At 47.3% G+C, this 20032-nt stretch overlaps 7 protein-coding genes across 10 annotated transcripts; 2 read left to right on the forward strand and 5 right to left on the reverse strand.

The window, feature by feature from the left end:
• Positions 1–234: 234 nt before the first annotated feature.
• On the reverse strand, positions 235–3315 carry BDBG_00738 (agmatinase). Its single transcript, XM_031720010.1, has 10 exons — positions 2902–3315; positions 2411–2834; positions 2099–2302; positions 1767–1920; positions 1636–1659; positions 1543–1564; positions 1436–1478; positions 1120–1348; positions 401–1009; positions 235–296 (listed from the first exon to the last, which is right to left on the reverse strand). Exons 2-9 carry the CDS (start codon positions 2669–2671, stop codon positions 804–806), a joined length of 1143 nt encoding a protein of 380 aa, XP_031575991.1. The 5' UTR covers positions 2672–2834; positions 2902–3315; the 3' UTR covers positions 235–296; positions 401–803.
• BDBG_00739 (GAF protein) lies at positions 235–6859 on the forward strand. 3 transcript variants are annotated; one of them, XM_031720012.1, is made up of 8 exons: positions 235–386; positions 486–3204; positions 3270–3374; positions 3525–3529; positions 3596–3944; positions 4056–5358; positions 5426–5673; positions 5735–6859. In XM_031720012.1, the coding sequence occupies exons 2-6, from the start codon at positions 3202–3204 to the stop codon at positions 4164–4166; spliced, it is 573 nt and encodes a 190-aa protein (XP_031575993.1). In that variant the 5' UTR covers positions 235–386; positions 486–3201; the 3' UTR covers positions 4167–5358; positions 5426–5673; positions 5735–6859. The 3 variants fall into 3 exon arrangements, with proteins under 3 accessions (XP_031575993.1, XP_031575994.1, XP_031575992.1); XM_031720013.1 differs by lacking the exon at positions 235–386 and having other exon boundaries at positions 2880–3204; positions 3596–3744; positions 3862–3944; ... (1 more) ...; positions 4349–5673; positions 5735–6825; XM_031720011.1 differs by lacking the exon at positions 235–386 and having other exon boundaries at positions 2880–3204; positions 3270–3529; positions 4056–5673; positions 5735–6825.
• On the reverse strand, positions 6119–6409 carry BDBG_00740 (uncharacterized protein; the record flags this gene model as incomplete). Its single annotated transcript, XM_031720014.1, has 1 exon — positions 6119–6409. One exon carries the CDS (start codon positions 6407–6409, stop codon positions 6119–6121), a length of 291 nt encoding a protein of 96 aa, XP_031575995.1.
• Positions 6860–7861: 1002 nt separating the features above from the next.
• Positions 7862–9899, reverse strand: BDBG_00741 (NAD+ kinase; the record flags this gene model as incomplete). The annotated part of the gene is made up of 2 exons (XM_002629449.1): positions 7862–8394; positions 8453–9899. 2 exons carry the CDS (start codon positions 9897–9899, stop codon positions 7862–7864), a joined length of 1980 nt encoding a protein of 659 aa, XP_002629495.1.
• A 2870-nt stretch (positions 9900–12769) lies between these two features.
• On the reverse strand, positions 12770–15724 carry BDBG_00742 (tripeptidyl peptidase SED3; the record flags this gene model as incomplete). The annotated part of the gene is made up of 4 exons (XM_002629450.2): positions 12770–13079; positions 13244–14743; positions 14965–15099; positions 15699–15724. 4 exons carry the CDS (start codon positions 15722–15724, stop codon positions 12770–12772), a joined length of 1971 nt encoding a protein of 656 aa, XP_002629496.2.
• BDBG_00743 lies at positions 15430–17437 on the forward strand. 2 transcript variants are annotated; one of them, XM_031720016.1, is made up of 3 exons: positions 15430–16373; positions 16466–16731; positions 16822–17347. In XM_031720016.1, exon 1 carries the CDS (start codon positions 16035–16037, stop codon positions 16359–16361), a length of 327 nt encoding a protein of 108 aa, XP_031575997.1. In that variant the 5' UTR covers positions 15430–16034; the 3' UTR covers positions 16362–16373; positions 16466–16731; positions 16822–17347. The 2 variants fall into 2 exon arrangements, with proteins under 2 accessions (XP_031575997.1, XP_031575996.1); XM_031720015.1 differs by having other exon boundaries at positions 15482–16731; positions 16822–17437.
• Positions 17438–17874: 437 nt separating this feature from the next.
• Positions 17875–18742, reverse strand: BDBG_00745 (exosome complex subunit Rrp46; the record flags this gene model as incomplete). The annotated part of the gene is made up of 2 exons (XM_002629453.2): positions 17875–18291; positions 18398–18742. The coding sequence occupies 2 exons, from the start codon at positions 18740–18742 to the stop codon at positions 17875–17877; spliced, it is 762 nt and encodes a 253-aa protein (XP_002629499.1).
• Positions 18743–20032: the final 1290 nt, after the last annotated feature.

Here is a 20032-nt window from a genome sequence, read left to right on the forward strand (position 1 = left end):
CCTCAGTTTGAATGAAGATTTGGAGGGCATTGAGAAATGGACAGATTTTACCTATGAAAACTTGATTGCTATTTCTAGGCGATGCCCTCACTCAGCCATATCAGTTTGACCCCCCTGCACCAGTTCTACGCTCCGCTTGTGTGTATTCTCAATAAGCCAACTGTTACTGCTGTCCTCTTGAAATGGAATCATACCATTGTCGACTGCGCTCTGGAGCTAGCATCCAAGGCATCAACGATCACTCAAAACAAGAGGAATTCTATAAACCACTCCGTCAAGTGGTTCACTACGCGAAGCTGTTCAATACCAGATACGCTTATATCATATCAGACAAAGAATTAGTTTGTATTTCGAATATCAGGATGATTGAAACAGAGCACATCAATGTATGCAGTACAACCTTAACGCAGATGTCCCTGGCTTAACTACCTGACTACATTCTGAGTTCGAAATCTCTTGCTAATGCTGCCCAACCCCCTCATCAGGTATGGTGGACTACTGATTCAGTCGAGGAGGCAAAAAAAATTACGTGACGATATAGTCTTTAGCACATGCATTCATACCAGAAGTCCGGCAAGTATCATATACACGAACATGGAAAGAAATGAAGGAGCAGAGCTCTTTATTACATATCCAATCACCTAAATATTGAAACAGGGGGTTCAGACTATGCCAAGCAATGTTTCAGCTCACCCGTCGGTTTTCGCTCCAGCACGGCACGACACCGTTTCCCTTGACCATTCACATATTACACCAGACCACTAACTCATCTCCATTATTCCTTCCCCTTAGGACAGTACCTATTAAACCGGTCCGCGAACTATCAGTGCCAACAACGAATGCGCCACTTCTGCTGCTGCAAGTACCGTTGATTCACCAGCCGTATCATAGATGGGTGCAACTTCAACAACATCGGCGCCGACGACCTGGATTTCGCTCTCTACAAGTGCATCGAGGATTGTGAGAAGTTCACGGGTACTGAATCCCCCAGGCTCCGAGGTTCCCGTTGCTTTGATAGACAAAATTAGCGACAGAAAAATTTAAGACCAAAGATGGCGACAGACGTCCAGCCGAAGAAAGGAAGTTGATTCAAGCACGAAAGGTGGAAAGAATACATACCAGGTGCGAATGCCGGGTCCAAAACGTCAATATCAACACTTATGTAAGCCTTGTTATTCCCGACGCGCTTTTTAATCTTCTCCACTATGCCACTTGTGCCGATGTGGTCAATGTCGCGGGCTGTGATGATGTCGAAACCGCACCGGATATCATTTTCTATGTCTGTTTTGGGCCGCACGACGGGCGCGCGAATGCCGACATGTATGGAGGATGAGTTGAGGACGAGGCCCTGTGACTCGATAGTGTGAGGGGAAAGAATCCCGGGGAGCAGATGTATTACAACAGGCACAATGAAAACGGGAGTATGTCTACTTACCTCCTCATGGGCGATATGAAGGAATGTGCCGTGATTGACACCTCTGGATGTGAATGTGAGTTAAAAGTTGTCAGCGGGATGACTTTTCGCAGGTGCCATAAACTCACGCATAATTTGAAATGCCGCCACCTATGCTCAGATTTAGTTTACGTATTACTATGGCCAAATACAGAGCTGGATATGTGAAAGTGTATGTGTACCTAACACAGAAGGGTCCCATGTGTCTGAAATTTTGCGGAGGGTGTTCCATTAGTCAACGCATTCCTCGGAAATCATGGAATACAGCCCCCTCAACTTCATGTTAGGGTCTCGGAAGTGGGAAAATACCAACCGATATGACTGTCAAAATGAATGACGGCGACTGGGCCCCAATGCTTATATGTTGATCGTAACGCTGGCAGTGTTGTCGTGTGGTCACCACCGAGGGTGATGATGCGAGGGACCCTCGTAACATCAGACGCATTGGCGGGTCGGGATGAAACCACCTGTGGGAAAATGTGAGATCTGGAAACAATGCACGATTACGGTGGAGATGGCGGAGAGCTCTTCTCTCAATCCCAAAGACGTTTGTTGTTCATCACATTGAAAGAAAAAAACTACCATGCATGGGATTGGACAGGAACCATCTAACGCCAGCTTACAGAGTACAATGAAGCAACTCACCTTATGCGCCTTGTCAAGTTGCTTCAAAGCGACGGTATTATCCAAGAAAGTCAAAGGAACGTCTCCGCAATCAACAATGCTTGCCCAACTCTGGAAGACATTTTCTCCAGTGTAGATACTCCAGGCACCATCTGGTCTAATGCGCTGAGAACCCCGGCGGATTCCTCCCGGACCAAATCTCGCACCAGGACGAGCAGTTACACCCTGTAAATTCGTGAAGAAATCAATAAACAATCAGTAATATAAATTGCAAATCTACCAATGTAGCCGGTAGAGACAATATTGTTCACTTGTGGCAGAGCTTGCGCATACCGTATCAAAAGGGGCACCCATAAACGCAATATCATATCGTTGCTTCTCTGCTTCGCTATCCACAAAGCAATTGACATATGGTACATTTGCGAAGGTCATCAGCCCGGAGAACTGACTGCCAGACACAATATCGATGGTATTCTCCAGTCCAAGCGGTGCTTGTGACGCGGAGCCATGAATGGCTGCAACTGGAGGAAACACAATGTCTGCAGCTCGGTTTAACTCCGCCAACAGCTGGAGCAGAAACAGGGAATGGCGCATGTTCCTCGCGGGCGAAAAATGATAGATTATGAAAGATGAGATACCTCGTCGAAGTAGAGTTGGATACTGAGCGGGTATGCGGAGTTTACCTGTTCCTTAATGAGAGAGCCATGTAGTTAACTTGGAGACGATAGCAAGCTACGCTGAGGCACAGGTGGAATGTCTACTTCTTGGTTAACTAGTTGATTTCTGCCGCCGAATTTCGGGTGCCCAATCATTTTAGAACTTACGGTGATGAGTATCGGCAACTTGATGATACAGAGCAGTTAAAGGGGACAAGATCAAATGATGAACTTTTGGTTATGTGTTTTTGAATATACACGGAACCTCAACCTGAGCGGCAAGGTTACATTTTCGTCATTCGATGATGAGACACTTGTGCTAATACTGCGTATATATTCGGAGTAAAACGTCTTCGCGATTGTGTCATCTACACACTCACTCAATATCCAGAGCTTCCTTACGCTTGCTATATATAACATCATAATCCCTCCAATATAAATTCCATTTTGTTCCTCGGACGGTCGAAAATGGTATGCCTCACCTCGCCTTTGGCCTGACGAGTTCTGGCAATCCATCTGACAACAGCCCGAAATAGCCACACGCAGATTCGTCATATTTCGCTCCCGGCTTGTCAAAGGCGGAGGTGTACAGTCAAGTCCTTGAACAAGCGAAAGGGTTGTTGGATGGTCAGCGAAATTGGGTATGTATTCCGTACCTGCAGCCTATGCCTCTCTATCGATGCCCAATGGTCACAATAGCCTCAATAGCCTCAATAGCCTCAATACCCTCGATGATGGCAATTTTCAATAGATCATATGCTAACAAGAACGCTTATACGGGAATAATTAAGGTGAGGTATGTCCGCATCCCATCTGCACATTGAAGAAATTCCAATTGAACACTGCTCAACATAAGGCCTAGCAATCTTGCCAATGTTGCCTCCTTGTTATGGCATGCATATGCCGCCCTGCCCACGCCTTCATCCAACGTGAACTGGGCTGGTTTCTACGTTCGACAAGATAAATTTCCATCTTTGGCTTCTCCCGACTCAGATACCAAGGGGACACCAAGTACGAAAACCCTCCTACTAGGCCCTTTTCAAGGCAAGCCTGCTTGCCAGTTAATTCAATTTGGGCGGGGAGTGTGCGGGGCAGCAGCTGAAAGACGTGAAACCGTCCTGGTGACAGATGTGCTCAACTGGGAGGGTCATATCGCCTGTGACGCTGAGAGTAGAAGTGAAATTGTTGTCCCGATTTTGGTGAATGGAGAGGTGAGTTCTAGTTCCCTCCAGGCGCAAATGCTACAGTATTTGTGTTGCCGCAAATTTGTGATATGGGTGCTCGAAAAGATGTTATAGCAGGCTAAGAGAATTATTTATCAGACCGTTGCTATAATTGATGTTGACTGCACTCAGCCATCTGGATTCGATGATGTCGACAGACAATGGCTCGAGGCTCTTGCAGCGATACTGTCAGATAGCTGCGATTGGTAACTAACATCCGGTTCAATGTAGTATACCCCGTTCCTTTATGATTTGTCAACATGTTGGTTCGTTTATGTGATTGTACCATAGATCTACGATTTTCTACGTTCTGATATGGTATTATGCATACATGCGGACGGTCTACAAATGGCGAACATATAATGTACAGTACACTGAATAACTGAATCTAGAGTTTATGCATTTTGCAAAGTGATGAGCCACGATATCTCGATTGTCCCAGATTGCTGTAATGCCTCCGGCGGTTCCCTTTTTTTAAAACTTATTTTTCTTCTTTTCCCTCAAACTGGCATAATGATCTGCTGGGAGAGTTAACACAAATTGCGCACGAAGCTCTCCAATGTTGGAGTCGGACAAGCGTGTTTCCATTCGCTTTCGGAGCGGAAGTCACACGGTTTTCGGTCCGATCTGCCGTCTTGAACAATGATTCGGTCCGTTGTTGACCTCTTGAGCCATTGATTGGCTGTCACGCGGTGGGTTGAGGAGGATAAGGCAGCTGAAAGCGGCAGCGCGCGATGACTGTGATGATACCATACCTCCAATTACTGCATGTCGCTAAGGACTAGTATTTTAGACAACCACAGCGCTCCATTTTTCTGAAGCGGGTACCTGATCTGACGAAAGGGATGAAAAGTTCGGGACAGCGAGCATGGAGTGGAGACGCTTGGGGGGACGAGCTATGGTTGATATGGGCGCTCCATAAAAAATTGCGCCATGGCAAGGTTTGACATGCGATGGGAGGGAGGATTCTGAATGGGTGGAGAATGGCATTTACTTGAATACAACAAGGGTCTCTGTTCCTTTGTCCAGTATGCTTTCAAAACGAAAGAAATAACAGCTGGTATAACTTAAATGGCAACTATCAGGCCCTCCCAGGAGGTTGAGGAAAGGAAGGGAAGCATATCCTGTCGTCATTGAAGAAACGGCGCTGTCGAAGCCAGTATCCATATTTACGAGCAGATTTCGCAGCCCACTGTTTAATGTCATTATCGTGGGATTGATTTCCTTCACGCAACGGGTATCTGGAATGCGTTGAATTGTAAGTTTTCGACTTCAACACCCCTGAAGTAAAATCCATATTGGACTCGATCGACGGACACATTTTGTTTCCGTTCCTAGACACTGGTGCTGGCGGCCAGCAAGAGCTGTGTCTCGTCAATGGAGCTAATTCTTTGACATCCGGGTAATTCTCTAGTTTTCCTATGTGCGGCTGATGACGACAGATTCACTAAACAAAGCATTACCGATAGGTTGATGGCCTTTTGGCTGCACAATATTCGGTGTCCTCGGGAACAGATACGGGTTATGTAAAGTCCTAATTTTTGGCACCCTGGCTACGCGCCGTACTTAGCAGCGCTATACGTCAATAATAGATATGGAACTGAAATGGTTCGCCCTTCTCTAGGCGTCACATGTGGTCATGCTGCGTCCGCCCTTTGGGCCACAGAGGGAGCTATGGCCATTGCATATCCCACAGTGAAAGATCGTGGTAAAATGAGTAAGTCAATCCTCTACCGCCCAGCAACTACGCGAAGACGAAACTAATTCTGCGTGAAAAGCTGATATCTGGCTCGGACTTCGTGAACTAGGCCAACTTATTGACGCGTCCAGATCCCTTTCTCTAAACGTTAAGGGGGATGAGAAAGGGAAAGTTGGATACGTGACTTACTTGGTCCTCATTTCAATCCAGTAGTGCCTGGGCCTGCCACTCTCATCCCTCATATCGTCTCCGGGCAAGGTCATTCGGCCTAACGGGACAAAAGTTATGCAACCATGGGCCGATAAGACCCTCAAGGGAGAGTTCAAAGGAGCCTGGAAAGTCTTGAAGACCAAGCACATATACATGCTGATCCCGATGCTGGTTGGTTTCGGCTGGACTGTCTCATATCTTAGGCATTTATCAGACGGCATATTTCTCTGTCCGCTCATGAACGTCAGCATTACTATGCTCCGGCATAGCGTCGACATTTGCAAATATTTCCTAGGGCTGGTTCTTCGATTTGAAGTGCTTTAGCCAACCTGGTGCTGGCAAAGTGTACTTGGTTCTTCGTTGCAACTTTCATGTTTGGGCTGTTCGGGTGGCAGGTTGCGAAAGAGAGGTTGTACTCTAGCTCTGAGTCGAAGGTAACGCTTGACTGGGCTGAGCCTGGCTTTGGACGGGGGTTTGCTGTGAACGTCCTTTTCTGGTAAGATGAAGTTTTCCCACCACGCTCCGCAGTGTTGTTATCAGCCATCTCGTACGGTAGTTATCGGAGCTGCCAAGACCACGCCGATGGTGAACCTTATTGTTTCCTTCGTGATGTTTGGCCTCACAGTGATCCCAACCTCGCTGGTTGTCTTCATGGTGCCGAAGCACCCATCGGACGAGCCTCTGATAGCTGTTGACGTTGACGATGGTGTGAAGACTGATGATACTGAATCAATTGCAGGGGATCGGTGTCTTCCAAAGAAGGATGAGCATAAATGCAGTGTCATGTTGATGATATATAGGATGTACTTATATAGAGGAATTGGATGGCGATTTAGAAGGGTGTTAGCATATTGACAACGCGCGTCAACTAATAATAATATGATGATACCCGGTATGGAGATCGATAAGTCAAGTGTGACATTGGAAATCATGCATGTCCTGCTGTTAATTGTTTTCTCGCTCTGAACAGATTCAGTGGCTTGTTCAAATTTCCCTTCATTTACCAAACCTCTTGATCGTTGTCCTTGAATTCGGAATTCCCCTCACAGCCTCTTTCAAGAGTGCTATGGGCCATGGGGAATTAATCAATACCTGACAAGATGCCCTTGTCAACCATCATCGTGAAATGCTATCGCCGAACATAGGAAATTATTCCAACCAAACTCCATGGTTATATTAGGCTATCGCCCAGCCTTGAGAACGTGAACTTGACAATGTCGTAGGCCTCGGTGGCATCTAAGGATGAGGCAACACCCAAGTTACCTGTTGGAACGCAATAACGGATGGTCCATTGTCAATAAAGAGCAAAAGGAGATAATAAATATAAAATAAATATAAAAAATAAAAGAAGTGGAAAAACCCAATGAGTTTCGAAGCGTGGGGAGACCCTTCGCTTGAATCAACCCGGACCCGAGGATGATATGAAACGGGGAAAATAAGCAATGAAAAGGCTGTACAAAGTGTGCCTCCAACCCATTGGCAGAATGACAAAGGAACAGTTAATTGATCACTTTAGTTAAGAGTTCGCGCCACAGTGTTGATGCATTGTGCGATTTTTATATTTTTGCTTTTTCCCTTGTTGGTGACAAACGTGAGCTGCAGGGGTCCTGCGGGGTTTCCGAGAATAATTAGATGCGCGGGGCAATGTACCACCGCTTTTGACCTCAAAGGATTCATGACGTAACATGATTGAACACATATTAACCCTCTAGTCGTGTGCAAACAATATATTCCATCCGGGAAAGCTTTTATCAAAGGATAACTCATGACCATATGAGGAGGATCATTTTCGACTCCCTCTTTCAAGAATATAAAATCTGTATATCAAAGGGACCATGTATATATGTATGGGATAACCGGTTATGACAGCCATTATCTGAAAACCAAGAAATGTAAACCTGAACCAGGGCCTGTATAAATATATGTGCAAGAATATATGTGCAAGACAGAAAAAAAAAAAAAAAAAAAAAAAAAAAATCATAAGCATGATCTATATCTACATGTTAAGGAGGCTCATTTGTCTGCAAAGTGGACTAGTTGAGCCAGGGTCAGGGCTTTCTCCATCCTCACTCGGGCCCAGCCCGCTATCGGTCCCCGCCCCGAAAGGCGTGTCAGTGTCCGGGTCGATATCCCACTGGTCTTCCTCGACTTCGCCATTAGTAGTGTCGGGGTCCTCATCAGTATCGCCGCTCCACGCCTTCTGGACGGCACCGCGAACATTCCAGCGTAGTGCACGGCGGACGCTCTCGAACCATTCCCCTGAGCCCGCAACTACTGTGGGGAATGGGTACTGGCTCGCTTCCACTGTGACGTAGTCGCCTTGACAAAGCTCGATACGACCCTTGCCATCGAAAGAACAGTATGCAGTAGATCTAGAAGCGGCAGGCACAGCAATCCGTAAGAGTAGAGCATCTGAGAGGACCATAGGGCGAAAAGAAAGAGTGTGCGGACAAATGGGGGTAAGAAGGATTCCGGGAATTGAAGGGTGGACAAGAGAGCCGCCCGCCGAGAGAGAGTACGCGGTAGAACCTTTGTATAGTTAGTTTCCTGTGTAAGAGGTGGGATTAGGTGTTAAAGGCAAATTTACCTGTGGGAGTAGAAAATATACAGCCGTCAGCTTGGATTCCTGTTAACAGCTCGTTATCACCATATAGTTCTAAGTTTGAGACATATGGCGAAGGCCCACGATCAATGACAAGTTCGTTGACGACCTCGAACTGCTCACCCTCTACAACTGCCCCAGGCAGATGTCCAGGTTTCCGATCCAAACGGTAGACGGTACATGTAAATCTCATCCGCAGATTTACACGCATACCCACGTCACCCATGATTTGATTCAGGTGTTCTTTGTATTTTGAGAACTTGAAATTCGTCAGGAAGCCCAGACTCCCGAGCGCAAAAGATAGTACAGGCGGTACAACACGTTGAAAAAGCCAAGAGGTAAAGAGGACAGTCCCGTCTCCCCCCAAGGTAACAACCAAATCGAAAGTTTCAGGTGATGACCAACAAAGGTCAGGAGTCCAATACTTCAGCATATGTTCGAACTGAGCCTCTTTTGCTAATAGACCGGGAGCGTCAAAACGTTTAGAGTATCGCAACTTGTGGTCGACATAGACATTTACACCTAGGTTACTACCGTATCGTGGTGTGCTCAATAACCATTCTGCCAACTCTCGTGTGAGGTATACTAGGCGATTATCTCGTGCTTTCGTAACAATCATGACGTTTTTGACCGCCAGTTTAATAGGGCGCCGTTGCAACTGTTTCGATACTTCTCGAACACCCGTCGCAGTTTGCATCAATCTCGAATGCGACATCCATTCGTCCGCAGCAATCTCCTCAAACACCTTATCAATGTTGACGGCTGCGTCGAATCGTTGGTGATAAAAGCAAGGAGATTTTAAAGGGAAGGGTGCGGTGGATGGCGTTCTCTCGTGGTTCAGGCTCGAGCTCGGAAGAGCAACAGAGCGCCCCTGTGCCGAACTGTGATCTGCCTCAGAGCCGGTTTGAGAGGGAAGGCCTGCTAATGACGCCGTAAGGGGTATTTGACCACTGACTGAGCCGATTCCTTTCGAAGCGAGGGCTTTTAATATTGTCTGGCGTGGTATGGAATCGATTGAGCGCGAGTTTTGGCGGCGCTGTAGGAAAGATCTCGTCGAGCTCATCGGAGGGAACGGAGAGCCGGGAAGCGGCGGAAGTGTTTCAAGTTGAGGGGTTATAGAAGACGATGGGGCACCGGTATTTTTCTCATGATTCTGACAGCGCGGGGAGATCGGATCGCCCAATTGCAAAGGATCGAGATTCCTAGCGTAGTCCTGAAGCAAGGTGTTGGAGGTGTGAGAGGAACCGTATGCGAGATCTGGAAAAGCGGATTGAGGTTTCGTAGCAGGGTTGCAGGAGCTGGGAGCCTCACTGCTGGACTCCTGTAGTTGTTCTTGCTGTTTTGATGGAGAAGGTGGTAAACTAGGTTCTTCTCCGATCGTCTGGAGACTGTCCGGCGAGAGACTGGGATGTGGGAATAACGGGGACGACATCGTGAGAAAATTTCACATGCGCCGAAAGACCCCGCTGAGAAAGAGCCTGGTAATTCCCAGCGATGGCGCTCTTCCGACTGATTGATAACGGCTGATGCGCAAGCGAGTGACTGACAGCTCGTCTTATCTATTCGGCAGAGATACGAGGGGAAGTGGAGCAACGCGAGTGGGCCAAAGGGAGCCTCGGAGATCTTGGCTGGAAAACGGGGAGAGAAGGATGGGAAATGTATACATGGCTCGACGACATGGGACGATTAGTGGAATGAGTGAAGCGGACCATACTGGCTTTTATAGACTCGGGAGGCCCCTAGTGAGGTTGGCTATCTCCGCCGAAGTCAAACAACAAACCAGCGCCGGGAACAAACTCGTGCTGAGGCTGGTGGTTATGATTACCGCATTTGGCGATCGTAAGTTAGGGTTTGCTGAGTAAGGGCATTGCAGATCACATGACTCTCCAGGCCTGGTCCTCTCGCTATCAACGCCTAACACTCCCTGGGACTTCCAGCTAAGACAACCAAAAGAGGCGATTACTGGCAAAACCAACAAGAAATTTCCGTGACACTCCGCGTTTGAGGCTTTCTCCACTGCTGCAGTTTTCTTTCTCGATCAATCCTTTGACACTATGGCTGGGCGGATATCACGGAGATATTTTCGGTTTTTCGCTTCATCTTGCCCTCACCGGCATGAATATGCTAGTTACGCCATGGGAACACGCGAACAGGGCTTTGCTTCAAGTCTCTCGTCAGCTTCAGTCGTCTGCTCCACAAAGAAAACGCAAAACGACTTCTTTCGTAGCTAGGAGACGAGCAGATAAAACTTGAAATCCCCGAGGAGACGGCGCGAAATACCCATATCTCATTGACCCGAATTGCTGGTTGCTCTACGGAGTAGGTTCTGCTCGGTTTTTACGATTCCCAATGTGATGATATCATGGCGTCAAGATAATTTCTAGGCACTACGATCTTGACCAAAGATTGGTTTCGCACAATGGGCCAAGATATTAGTTAACTATTTGTTGGCATTTTCTGGTCTCAGGCCGCTTGTGGTTTGCGAGAATAACAAGGTTGGTCGACTGAGAGAGATGTGCCTCCAAAACTTACTGCACTATTTTCCTTCACACTTCACATCACAAATTCCCAAAAATTTTGCGCCTAATTCCGAGTTAGCGTCATAGCCGCCATCCAAGCTGGGAAATGAGCAGTTGACAGCTCTAACTGGATACACGCTGATCCACAGGACTTCAAGGTATTGTAGTGGGTGATTGAACATTTGTTCGAGCCTATCCAGATCTGCCAAAGGCTGTCACCGTGGCCATCACATACCACGCCGCACCCGGTGATGACATCTCTTGCATGGCAGCGGCATCAAACGCAATTGGATCACGACCGGATAGGGAGAATCTGAAAACTTGCCAAATGTATTGCAACGTTATTACCGGTTGTTCCCTCCCGAGGGAGGAATATCCATCCCATATCGATCTTGCTGCCCCAGCAAAAAAGATAAAGGAGCTTTTTATTAGTGGCCGCACATCCTTAGCTCAAACTCGACTCGCAGTTTGGGGCGGGGTCCTAACTTTGTTCGCCCCTTGACCCCTCCCGACTCCACCTATCCAACACATCCTCTTTTCGAATGTGAATCAAGAGTCGGATAGACACCACCCCCTCAGTAACAGCAGAAACAGTGACCTTTTTATTTGACTGTGCCAGATATATCCCAGGTCACTCTCTTGTGGTGGTTGGACCAAAATTCCAGACACACAATTAGTCAAAGCAATTCTAAATTTGTCCTTGTCCCCGCTAACTCTGAGGCAGTACTGATACAGTGACTGTCATGTATTTCTTATCAGCTATGATCGGTGTGCTCTGTACGCTAATAGATCCCCACTGCTTCCATGAGAGTTCTCTTCCGTGCAGAAGAAATTTCCAAGGACGTTAATTCAGCAATTTGACCCTGCCCACACCTGTACCCCCTGCCATTTGAAAACGTATGCTCCAACAAGGGGATCGGATTTTGAGTGGAATATTTAGGACCCTCTGGAGCCGTGGTGTTTCCGTGTCCGCCGTACGCTACAGGCATGCAAATCGATGGGACGGGACGTGGATCAGACGGATGCAAGATCTGAGTAACAGAACATCCATTTGAAAAGTTTAATTTTAGGATCGCTAGGGGCCAGTCTGTTACATTTTTGCCGCGTATCGGAAGGGTCACCAACCTGACCAAGAAAGTAACCAGATCAGCGTCACTAGCGATAACCTCACTCTTGATAGTTATATAAGCGACAAAAATTGGTTCAAATGATTTTTACAAGATTTGCCGACCAACACCAGGGACTGAACACAGTTCCCTCGCACCGTACAATAACTACACATACCAATGTGCAGTACGCGTATTCCACCACCCACATATCACATAAGATATCATTCGAATCGTTTGTCACTAGCTATCATAGCTCTAGGCTCAGCTGTGAGATCTTTTTAAGCGCTTTGTCCGGAAAGTCAGGGGTTGTCACGAGAAGAGGCTGACGGAGACTAGTCAATAGATTCTTCAGTCTGACTGTCGCTGGGCAAGTTTGGCCCAAGAGCATCAACGTGTAACTGGCCCATGGTTCGTTCACCATCTTTGCTTCAACAATTTAGTCTAAAGCTGAAAATATTCTAACATCAGCGTACATTGACATACGAAATCTTTGACCTGGCAGGACTTTTGGCTTCCTCTCCACCCAATATGACTCACCCGAAAAATTATCAGAAGTCAAAGGAAATATGAGTAAAATTGAATCTATACTACCTATTATGAGCAGTCCGCAGAAACACCATCAATTAAGTCAATCTGTGCTTTCAAACACGGCCAACATTTCCCGGTCCGCTCAGTCAGAGTGGTGCCTCCCCATCCTTAGGTAATAATTCCACCAACTTCGAAAAATCGGGTGTTCCAAACCCAGTAACCGGATCCCAACCTTCTGTCGCGTTCCAGCTAGCATACCCCACGTACCCCGTCGGGACGCCGGGGGCTATTTCCGTGCCGGCGCAACCGGTGGAACCTCCGTCCACGATATCCGTGAACCCCTCGAAGCCAGTGCTGTAAATCCAGGGATTAAGAAAGCCGAGGACAGGCTTATGATGTGAAAGTCGCAAAGCGTTTAGGTGAGAGACTACTGCAGCGACAGTAGGGGCGGATGCGCTGTATTTAGATTTCGAACATGTGGTTTTTGTTATTGGTTAGTGGGGGGTCGTCCACATTGATCACTTTTTCTGTTATTCTTTTATTTTACTCCCGCTGAATTATGTGTAATATGCGCGGATATACCTTGCGCTCGGGAACCTCGTAGAAATTAAACCACGTACCTGGTACCGTCAACGATGATCAATTCCCCCTTGTCAAATATAGAATAACTCACCCCCTGGGCAGCAACATCGGGATAAGCACGTCCTGCAGGATTGTACATGCCATCCCACCTATTGCCCAGCTTGTTGAGGTATGTCTGGACGGCCTCCTGCTGGTAAGAAGGTCTGTCAAATCGTTCAGAGAATCCTCCTGATGAAAAAGCCACTGCTATCTCGGGGTTCATGCCTCTCGTGGCGCCAACTGAGGTTACAAAAGGGCAGGCACCGGGGAAGATAGGAGTGAAGGCTGTCCTATTTGTCCCGTCATTCGATTTACAAGAACTACCCACACCTGAATCGCCACTGCTGAAGATCACAGAGACACCTCTTGCGCCCAATTCTGCGAAGAGACTGCATGCTGATTCGGCATAGCCGGCTGGGACGCTTTGTTCGTTTTCTCCGTATGAAGTGGTGAGGACGTCGGGCAAATCCTCGTCAGCCAAGTCGAGAAGGAAGTGTAGCTGCTCCAGATATGGTTCGTTGGAGTTCTGTGCTGGGTCTGGTGCATCGAGGTCCGGAATGAATTTCCCCCTTCCTCCAGTTGTATAATAGGTAACATTTGAAGCTGGTGCGAGACCAAGCACATATTGGATGTCTAAGTTCGCTTCCATGCTCCTCACTGAGGGATCCTGGATGTTGAGGCCGCCATTGATGGACTGAACTGAGAAGTTGACGTCGGGAGCTTCAGGAACGTAGGTAGAAAGGAAAAGCTGGAGGTCTGTGTACTGGGCATACTGCTCAAGGTAGCCGGAAACACCGACTTTGCTTGGAGTACATTGTGGTTCTTTGGAACATGGAATGTTGTATATAGTGCACAGATAAGATGGAGTGATCAGCTGGTAGCAATTGACTTCTTCCTTCTTTGTCTGTTGTTCCATGGACGGTGCAGTGACCCTCAACAATGTTGAACCCTGCGGTTGGAGCCTTGCGAATCTCGTCGTAGGTTGGATCATGCGAACATGGGAGGCAACGGATACGGGAACGGAATACTCGAGAGTGCGTATTATGGAGCCCTTGGTTTGCTCATCTATGAAGGAGTAGAAACGAGTATTCAGAAGACGTTCTGCCTGGTCGACAGTAGCATCAAAACTGATCCAGGCGCCATCATCCTTGATCTTGACACTACTGAGCCCCCCAGACGTAAGCCACAGTATAAGTTGAGCAGACACTTCTGAGCGAGGTCGTAAGAAGTCCTTAACTTCATCTCTCTTCATATGAGAGCCATAAAGGGGATGGCCTGGAGTGGAGATATCCACCACTTTCTGGTGGAAGATGGCCTCCTTCTCCGCATGCACAGCTAGCCTAAATCGAAGAATCAACGATTTATCTGGAGCAGGTCCTTGAGTCCAGCCATCTGGAACAGAAGTAAGCTGTTCAATCACCTGGAAGGAACTAGATCGGGACGGGTGCACCGATGCCACGAGGCCAATAAGCAACACCCCCAGTGAGCTAATCAGTGAGCTAAGCAGTGAAATTAGCATTGCTGAGAGGAATGTCGAATCATGAATTGAATGAAAAGGACCAGGAATTAGATAACTAATAGAAAAGGAATAGCCAGGCATACTTTTAGGGAGAGATGATTGTTGGATCCGTAAATCGATCAAAGGCAAGGGAGGCTGGCCTTGGTAAAAGATTGAAGTTGCCCAAAAGGGCTTGCTGGGAGCGATATCCACAGGTCCTACTTGATAATCCGACAGCTTTTCCCCTTCATTCCACTTGCCTTGCCAAAGGAGTCTCGTGGGGACGGCCAACTCGAAGCAGGCTGAAACTGAGCAACGATCCCACATATCGTCTCCAGATCAAGGAGCTTGGTCTTTCTGTTTCCGGGCAAAACGACAGTACAGCCAGCTAGAGATATCGGCTCTAGGCAAAAGCTCCCTATGTAAAAGCAACCTTAATTCAACTACCATCAGATCAGGGCGTGGTTTACTGAAACTCGGTTGTGTTTGTGTCATTATTCAATCAACGTCCCAGGAATAATACGGCTCGACACGCTATCCGATGCTAGCATCCTTGTGGAGCCAAGGGTTAGAAATCAAGATGGAAAAAAAATAATCCCTAGAGCAGCTGCATTTCTGCACATATGTTGGCGCTTGACCATAATTCGATATTAATATATTAAGACGTATCGGGATGGTTGAAGCATGTTGTTGTCGACTTTGACATCATTGCCAAGCAGCCACCGCCACAGCCAGCGCGTGGAACTGCAAGCCACTTCATCACCGCATTCATCATATCTTTCTGGAAAATTGAATATTAATTAACTACATTTTGCATGCTTCCTTTTGAGATGCGCTCCGGTTAAATATTTCTTGAAAGAACGATTTGATTGTAATGAGATATTATACTCTTTCTCATTCATCTCGGTTGTCATCTTTTTTGCAGTGAGATATGGATCTAGAGAACGAGCACATACGCAGGGAGAACTGCAAACATTGGCATTGATTTCTTTCATGGGAGACAATATTCTCTTCATGCCGCATGGTGTTCTCATGATCTTCTTAGAGCTCATGATGATATATCATCAATTGCCATAACAACTACACAATATTATGTTGGCAGGGCATTGCTATCCCCCCCCAGCTCATTCCTTCATAACCATCCCCAGAGTTGTACCCATCAACACTCAGATGAACAGCACCCTTTCCACTCTTATTCAGGCCTCCTATTACTCCATATCTGTTATGCTATCAACAAGGAGGACATAAAATCGAAGGGTCTTGTTCACTTTTTGTTCTCCTCTACAAGCAACATGGCGAGGAGCGACATTTCTCCAGACACATCCAGTGCTTCACCTCGATCCCAGCAAACTGCGCACGACGAGGAAACTCCCCTCCTCCTTTCCGACTTTCCTAGCGCAGGTGGGAGCTTCACCGATGAAGAGAGTAGGGTATCTGACATGATGTCTAGTTCTCCCTCCGCTTCCGGCTCTGGATTCTCCCTCACCACCGCTGCCCCCGAAACATATTTGGCCAACAACAGCTTGCTGGCCATCTCCCTGAGCATTCTGTTAGTCTTGTTTGGCTTTGTGCTATACCTTGTCGTGAGGTGGACTGATTATCGCTCCTTTTGGGCTTGAATTCAAAATCTGGTCGGTACATTTATTGCAGTCTATTTTGGCAGTTACCCCGGGACCTTTGTCAAAGTCACAATTTTTGACTTGGAATTGTATCTGAAATACAGAAAGCGAGAAGACATTGCCGATTTTAAATCAGACGAGACGGCGACGAATTTCCAAAACTTAAGGAGCCTTCTGAAGGAAAAGGGTGTGTTGCCGGATGTAGCCCTTTGCATTGGTTTATGGTTTGCACTGTAGATTCCCGAATCTGGTATAAACACGTCATCACTTATGTTTTGCTAGTCAACTGTTTATATATATGCATACCTACTGAATGGAATGGACAGGAGGGAGTCATACATTTCTCGTAAGATTTTTGTAGATGATTTTGGTATGTTATTCTTGAAATGTTCCTTCCCATCCTCCGGTCTGCGCAAATCGCGGGGGTTAATGTTTCGTTCCATACTGATAGCCACGAAAGCGAACCCAACAATGACCATGGCGTAACAACGAGGGAATATGCTACAGCACCTTGCAACAAGTTTGAAACTCTTCTTGCAATTCACTTTGGCGGTGCACTGTATCAGATATTATGTGCACAAGGCCCGCGGGATTTTGATTGGCTCGATGGGTGTAAACATGGTAATATCAGATGTACCTAGGTAAAGTAGGCAATTGAAGGACAAAGTCTCGATTTTCTTCCCAATAATTCTAAGCATTTTGCTCCTGGGTTGCAAGCCGCTGGCTCATTTTCTATATTTCGGTATGGTGAACCTAAGAGTCTGTAATATACATCGGACTGAAGCAATTATTGAACAATTTGTGAGTGTGGATTTGCTTGAAGAGGACCGCGGGTCGGTATGTGTTTGGGCTCAAGGGTCGCTGTGGAGTTCATCATGCGCGATAATTTCAACTTGCTAGGGTTTGAGTGGTAATGAGACGGAAAATGTCACGGCTATATATGTAGATAAAGATGGTCTGCGATATAGAGAGGTACGATCAAGTGGCCTTAGGGGGTTTTCTGCATTCAGTGGACATAGAGAGTCATTCAATTGATGCCAATGTCTGGAAGAGCAAACTGGGTATCAAAACAATTCAATATAAGCCCGCCTCATGAGTTCACCACCATTCCCATTTACCCCCTGTTCTCAGACAAAGAGCAAACGAAAATTCCCTTTGCAGCCATACAGCACCTAGAGCATGCAGGTTGTGTCAGAGTCGACAAAATTTGCCATTCATTGGCTAGAATCCCAGAGCCTGGAATGTCACAAATACTTCCAAGGTTGTTCTTCCAATCACCCAAACACGTCAGAAGCATGTGCCACAGCTTGAAGGGGTGGAGATTCCAAGCATGGTGGAGGGCATCTACCTGCGTGTGACGATTAGTGTATGTATGTAATACACCGGGCGTAGCATGATTTAGCACATGGCCGCTCACATGCACGGTATCATGCAATTACCCGGTGCCTGAATTGTACGGTATATCGTACATTGTCGTCTTCAGTGCAGCAAGGAAATATGTAGGATGAGGCCTTCAGGTCGTTGCAATCTTCCACGCCAGGTTTTCCCTGACCTTATCTTCCACCGTATCTCTCAAGAGCTGTTCGAGAGTTTGGCCCGCTTTCACACCATCCATATCAACGTCGCCGTCTCCTTTTCTTACCCCTGGACTTCCCGTACAGGTAGATTGGGCGAGTTCATAAACTTTGTCCCAGGTATCGAGATCAAATTCACCCTCACTTTCGTTAAGCAGTAGATGCCCCTTGGACGAAAACGCTAGGACGTGTAATGACTTCGCAGCTTTGACTTGGGAATTTGAGGGATGCTCAATTAGATCGCCGGTCGGGGATGCTGCGATGAAGGCGGACGTGTATACCATAGAGAGCGGGATTGCGGCAGACAGCAATGCTAGAAGAGCCGTGTGAAGCAGCGAAGGTAAGATAGAAAGACACTTGGCAGCTCAAAGTCAGTAAGGAGGGGTCTATAAAGAAAGGTCCAACCGACGTGGGTTTCCGGAGAGTTAATGTTTTGTCCTTCGCGCTGCTCATTGCACTTACCGATCCACCCCGTTCTGCAACCTTCCCGTCGGCTCCCTTATTTTTCAATACCACCAAAGTGATTATAATTGCCTTCCTAGGCATTGACTTTTCTCGAAGTAGTATAACCCGACTCAGGATACCCCGCAGGATGCCTTCGACATATCTCTCGCCAACACCAGACACGCCAACGCCTGGCTTAACGAGAACTTCTATTGCGGCTTCCTCCGACTTTTGGGCGTCGCGACGGGCAGGTTCGATAGGACCATTTACGGATCCAATTATGTGATCTCCGGTGGGGGATGTGTACGATGCCGAACCGTCAGGGAAACGGAGCGGAGTAAGAGAGGCATTCGGGCCAGCCATTGGGCTCTATAAACTGTGCAGGAGCAAACGAAGAGGTCGGAGAGGAAGTTAATACAGTTGGAGAATCTTATGATATTGACGATTTTTGTTTTATGGTGAAGGGAACAAGTCAACGGACGATAGATAACCCGGACTCCGAAGAGTGCTTGGCATCCCGGCGCCTTACAGAAGCAAAGACACCTCGATGAGGATGACGACGACGACGAACTCAGGGCTCCTCGTCAGAATTCTCTTCGATATCACACCTCTAGTCTAGTTAACGGGAGGAAATTTCATTCTCCTTGCTCATGGAGTTGGTTACATTCACACGCGAATTGGTTTCTCAAGCCAAGCTCCACCCTTCCGCAGCGTTCATTGGTCAACACCTGTGTGATCTTGACAGTCCAACCGATTTAGACAGCTGCTCCTCACGCTGGGGCCAAGACTGGTCCGGCTTCAACACATTATGAGGGTCATGTGCTCCTTTGCCTATGCTATGTGAGGATTGGCGTGTCACCATTTTGTGTCGGACCCCCACGGTCTGAATATGGATATGTGTCAAGTGAACAATCCGTGGGTTGAGATGCTACTAAAGGACTTCGACAGAGGACACTGATAAAAAGTGCTTGTTTGCGTCGGTTCGGGAACTTCTGGTGCAGCCTGTTGTTTAAGTTGGGACGATATCGGTTGCATGTTAACTGCCAACCATGATTGAAGTCAAGGCACAAAAAACGTGCCCGGGTCCCTCAACGCAACTTGCCGGAACAGCGCCCCTGCGTGGGGTCTTGGTGGGTTGGACAGGCAGCATATGGGTCAGAGACAGCTTCAAGCAAAGCTGGCAGTAGCAATTATTATTTTATATTATTTACGGAGTACTTAATCGCAAAAGGCATGACTCCCAGCCAATATTATTAGGGGGAAAAAGCAGCCACACCGATCAGCGCACTATTAAGCAGTCGTGAGACAGGCGCGCAGGGCCAACCAAGAACAGCCATGTACTGTATAAATGAGCCCCCGAAGAACGCTGCTCCTTGGCCAACAAATCCACAGAATATTTTCCTATATTCTCTTTCGTTAGCACCCATGCATTCTAGGGGCGAAAAGTGCTGAGGCGGCCAAGACGTCAAGAGAAAACTCAGGTGCTGGGAAACGACGGAGGAGGAATGAGAATGTTGAGCTGGTTGTGCTTATGATTCCTGGGCGCAAGTCCGTGGAGTGGCCTAGCCAAGAAACTACGCAACTGTGATCCGCACGGCGATTCCAGGTGTCCTTTCTTTCAACGGCTGCAGCAGAGCAGCCAATAGGAGTCTA

Source organism: Blastomyces gilchristii, assembly GCF_000003855.2.
Source record: "Blastomyces gilchristii SLH14081 genomic scaffold supercont1.1, whole genome shotgun sequence".
Classification (NCBI taxonomy): domain Eukaryota; kingdom Fungi; phylum Ascomycota; class Eurotiomycetes; order Onygenales; family Ajellomycetaceae; genus Blastomyces; species Blastomyces gilchristii.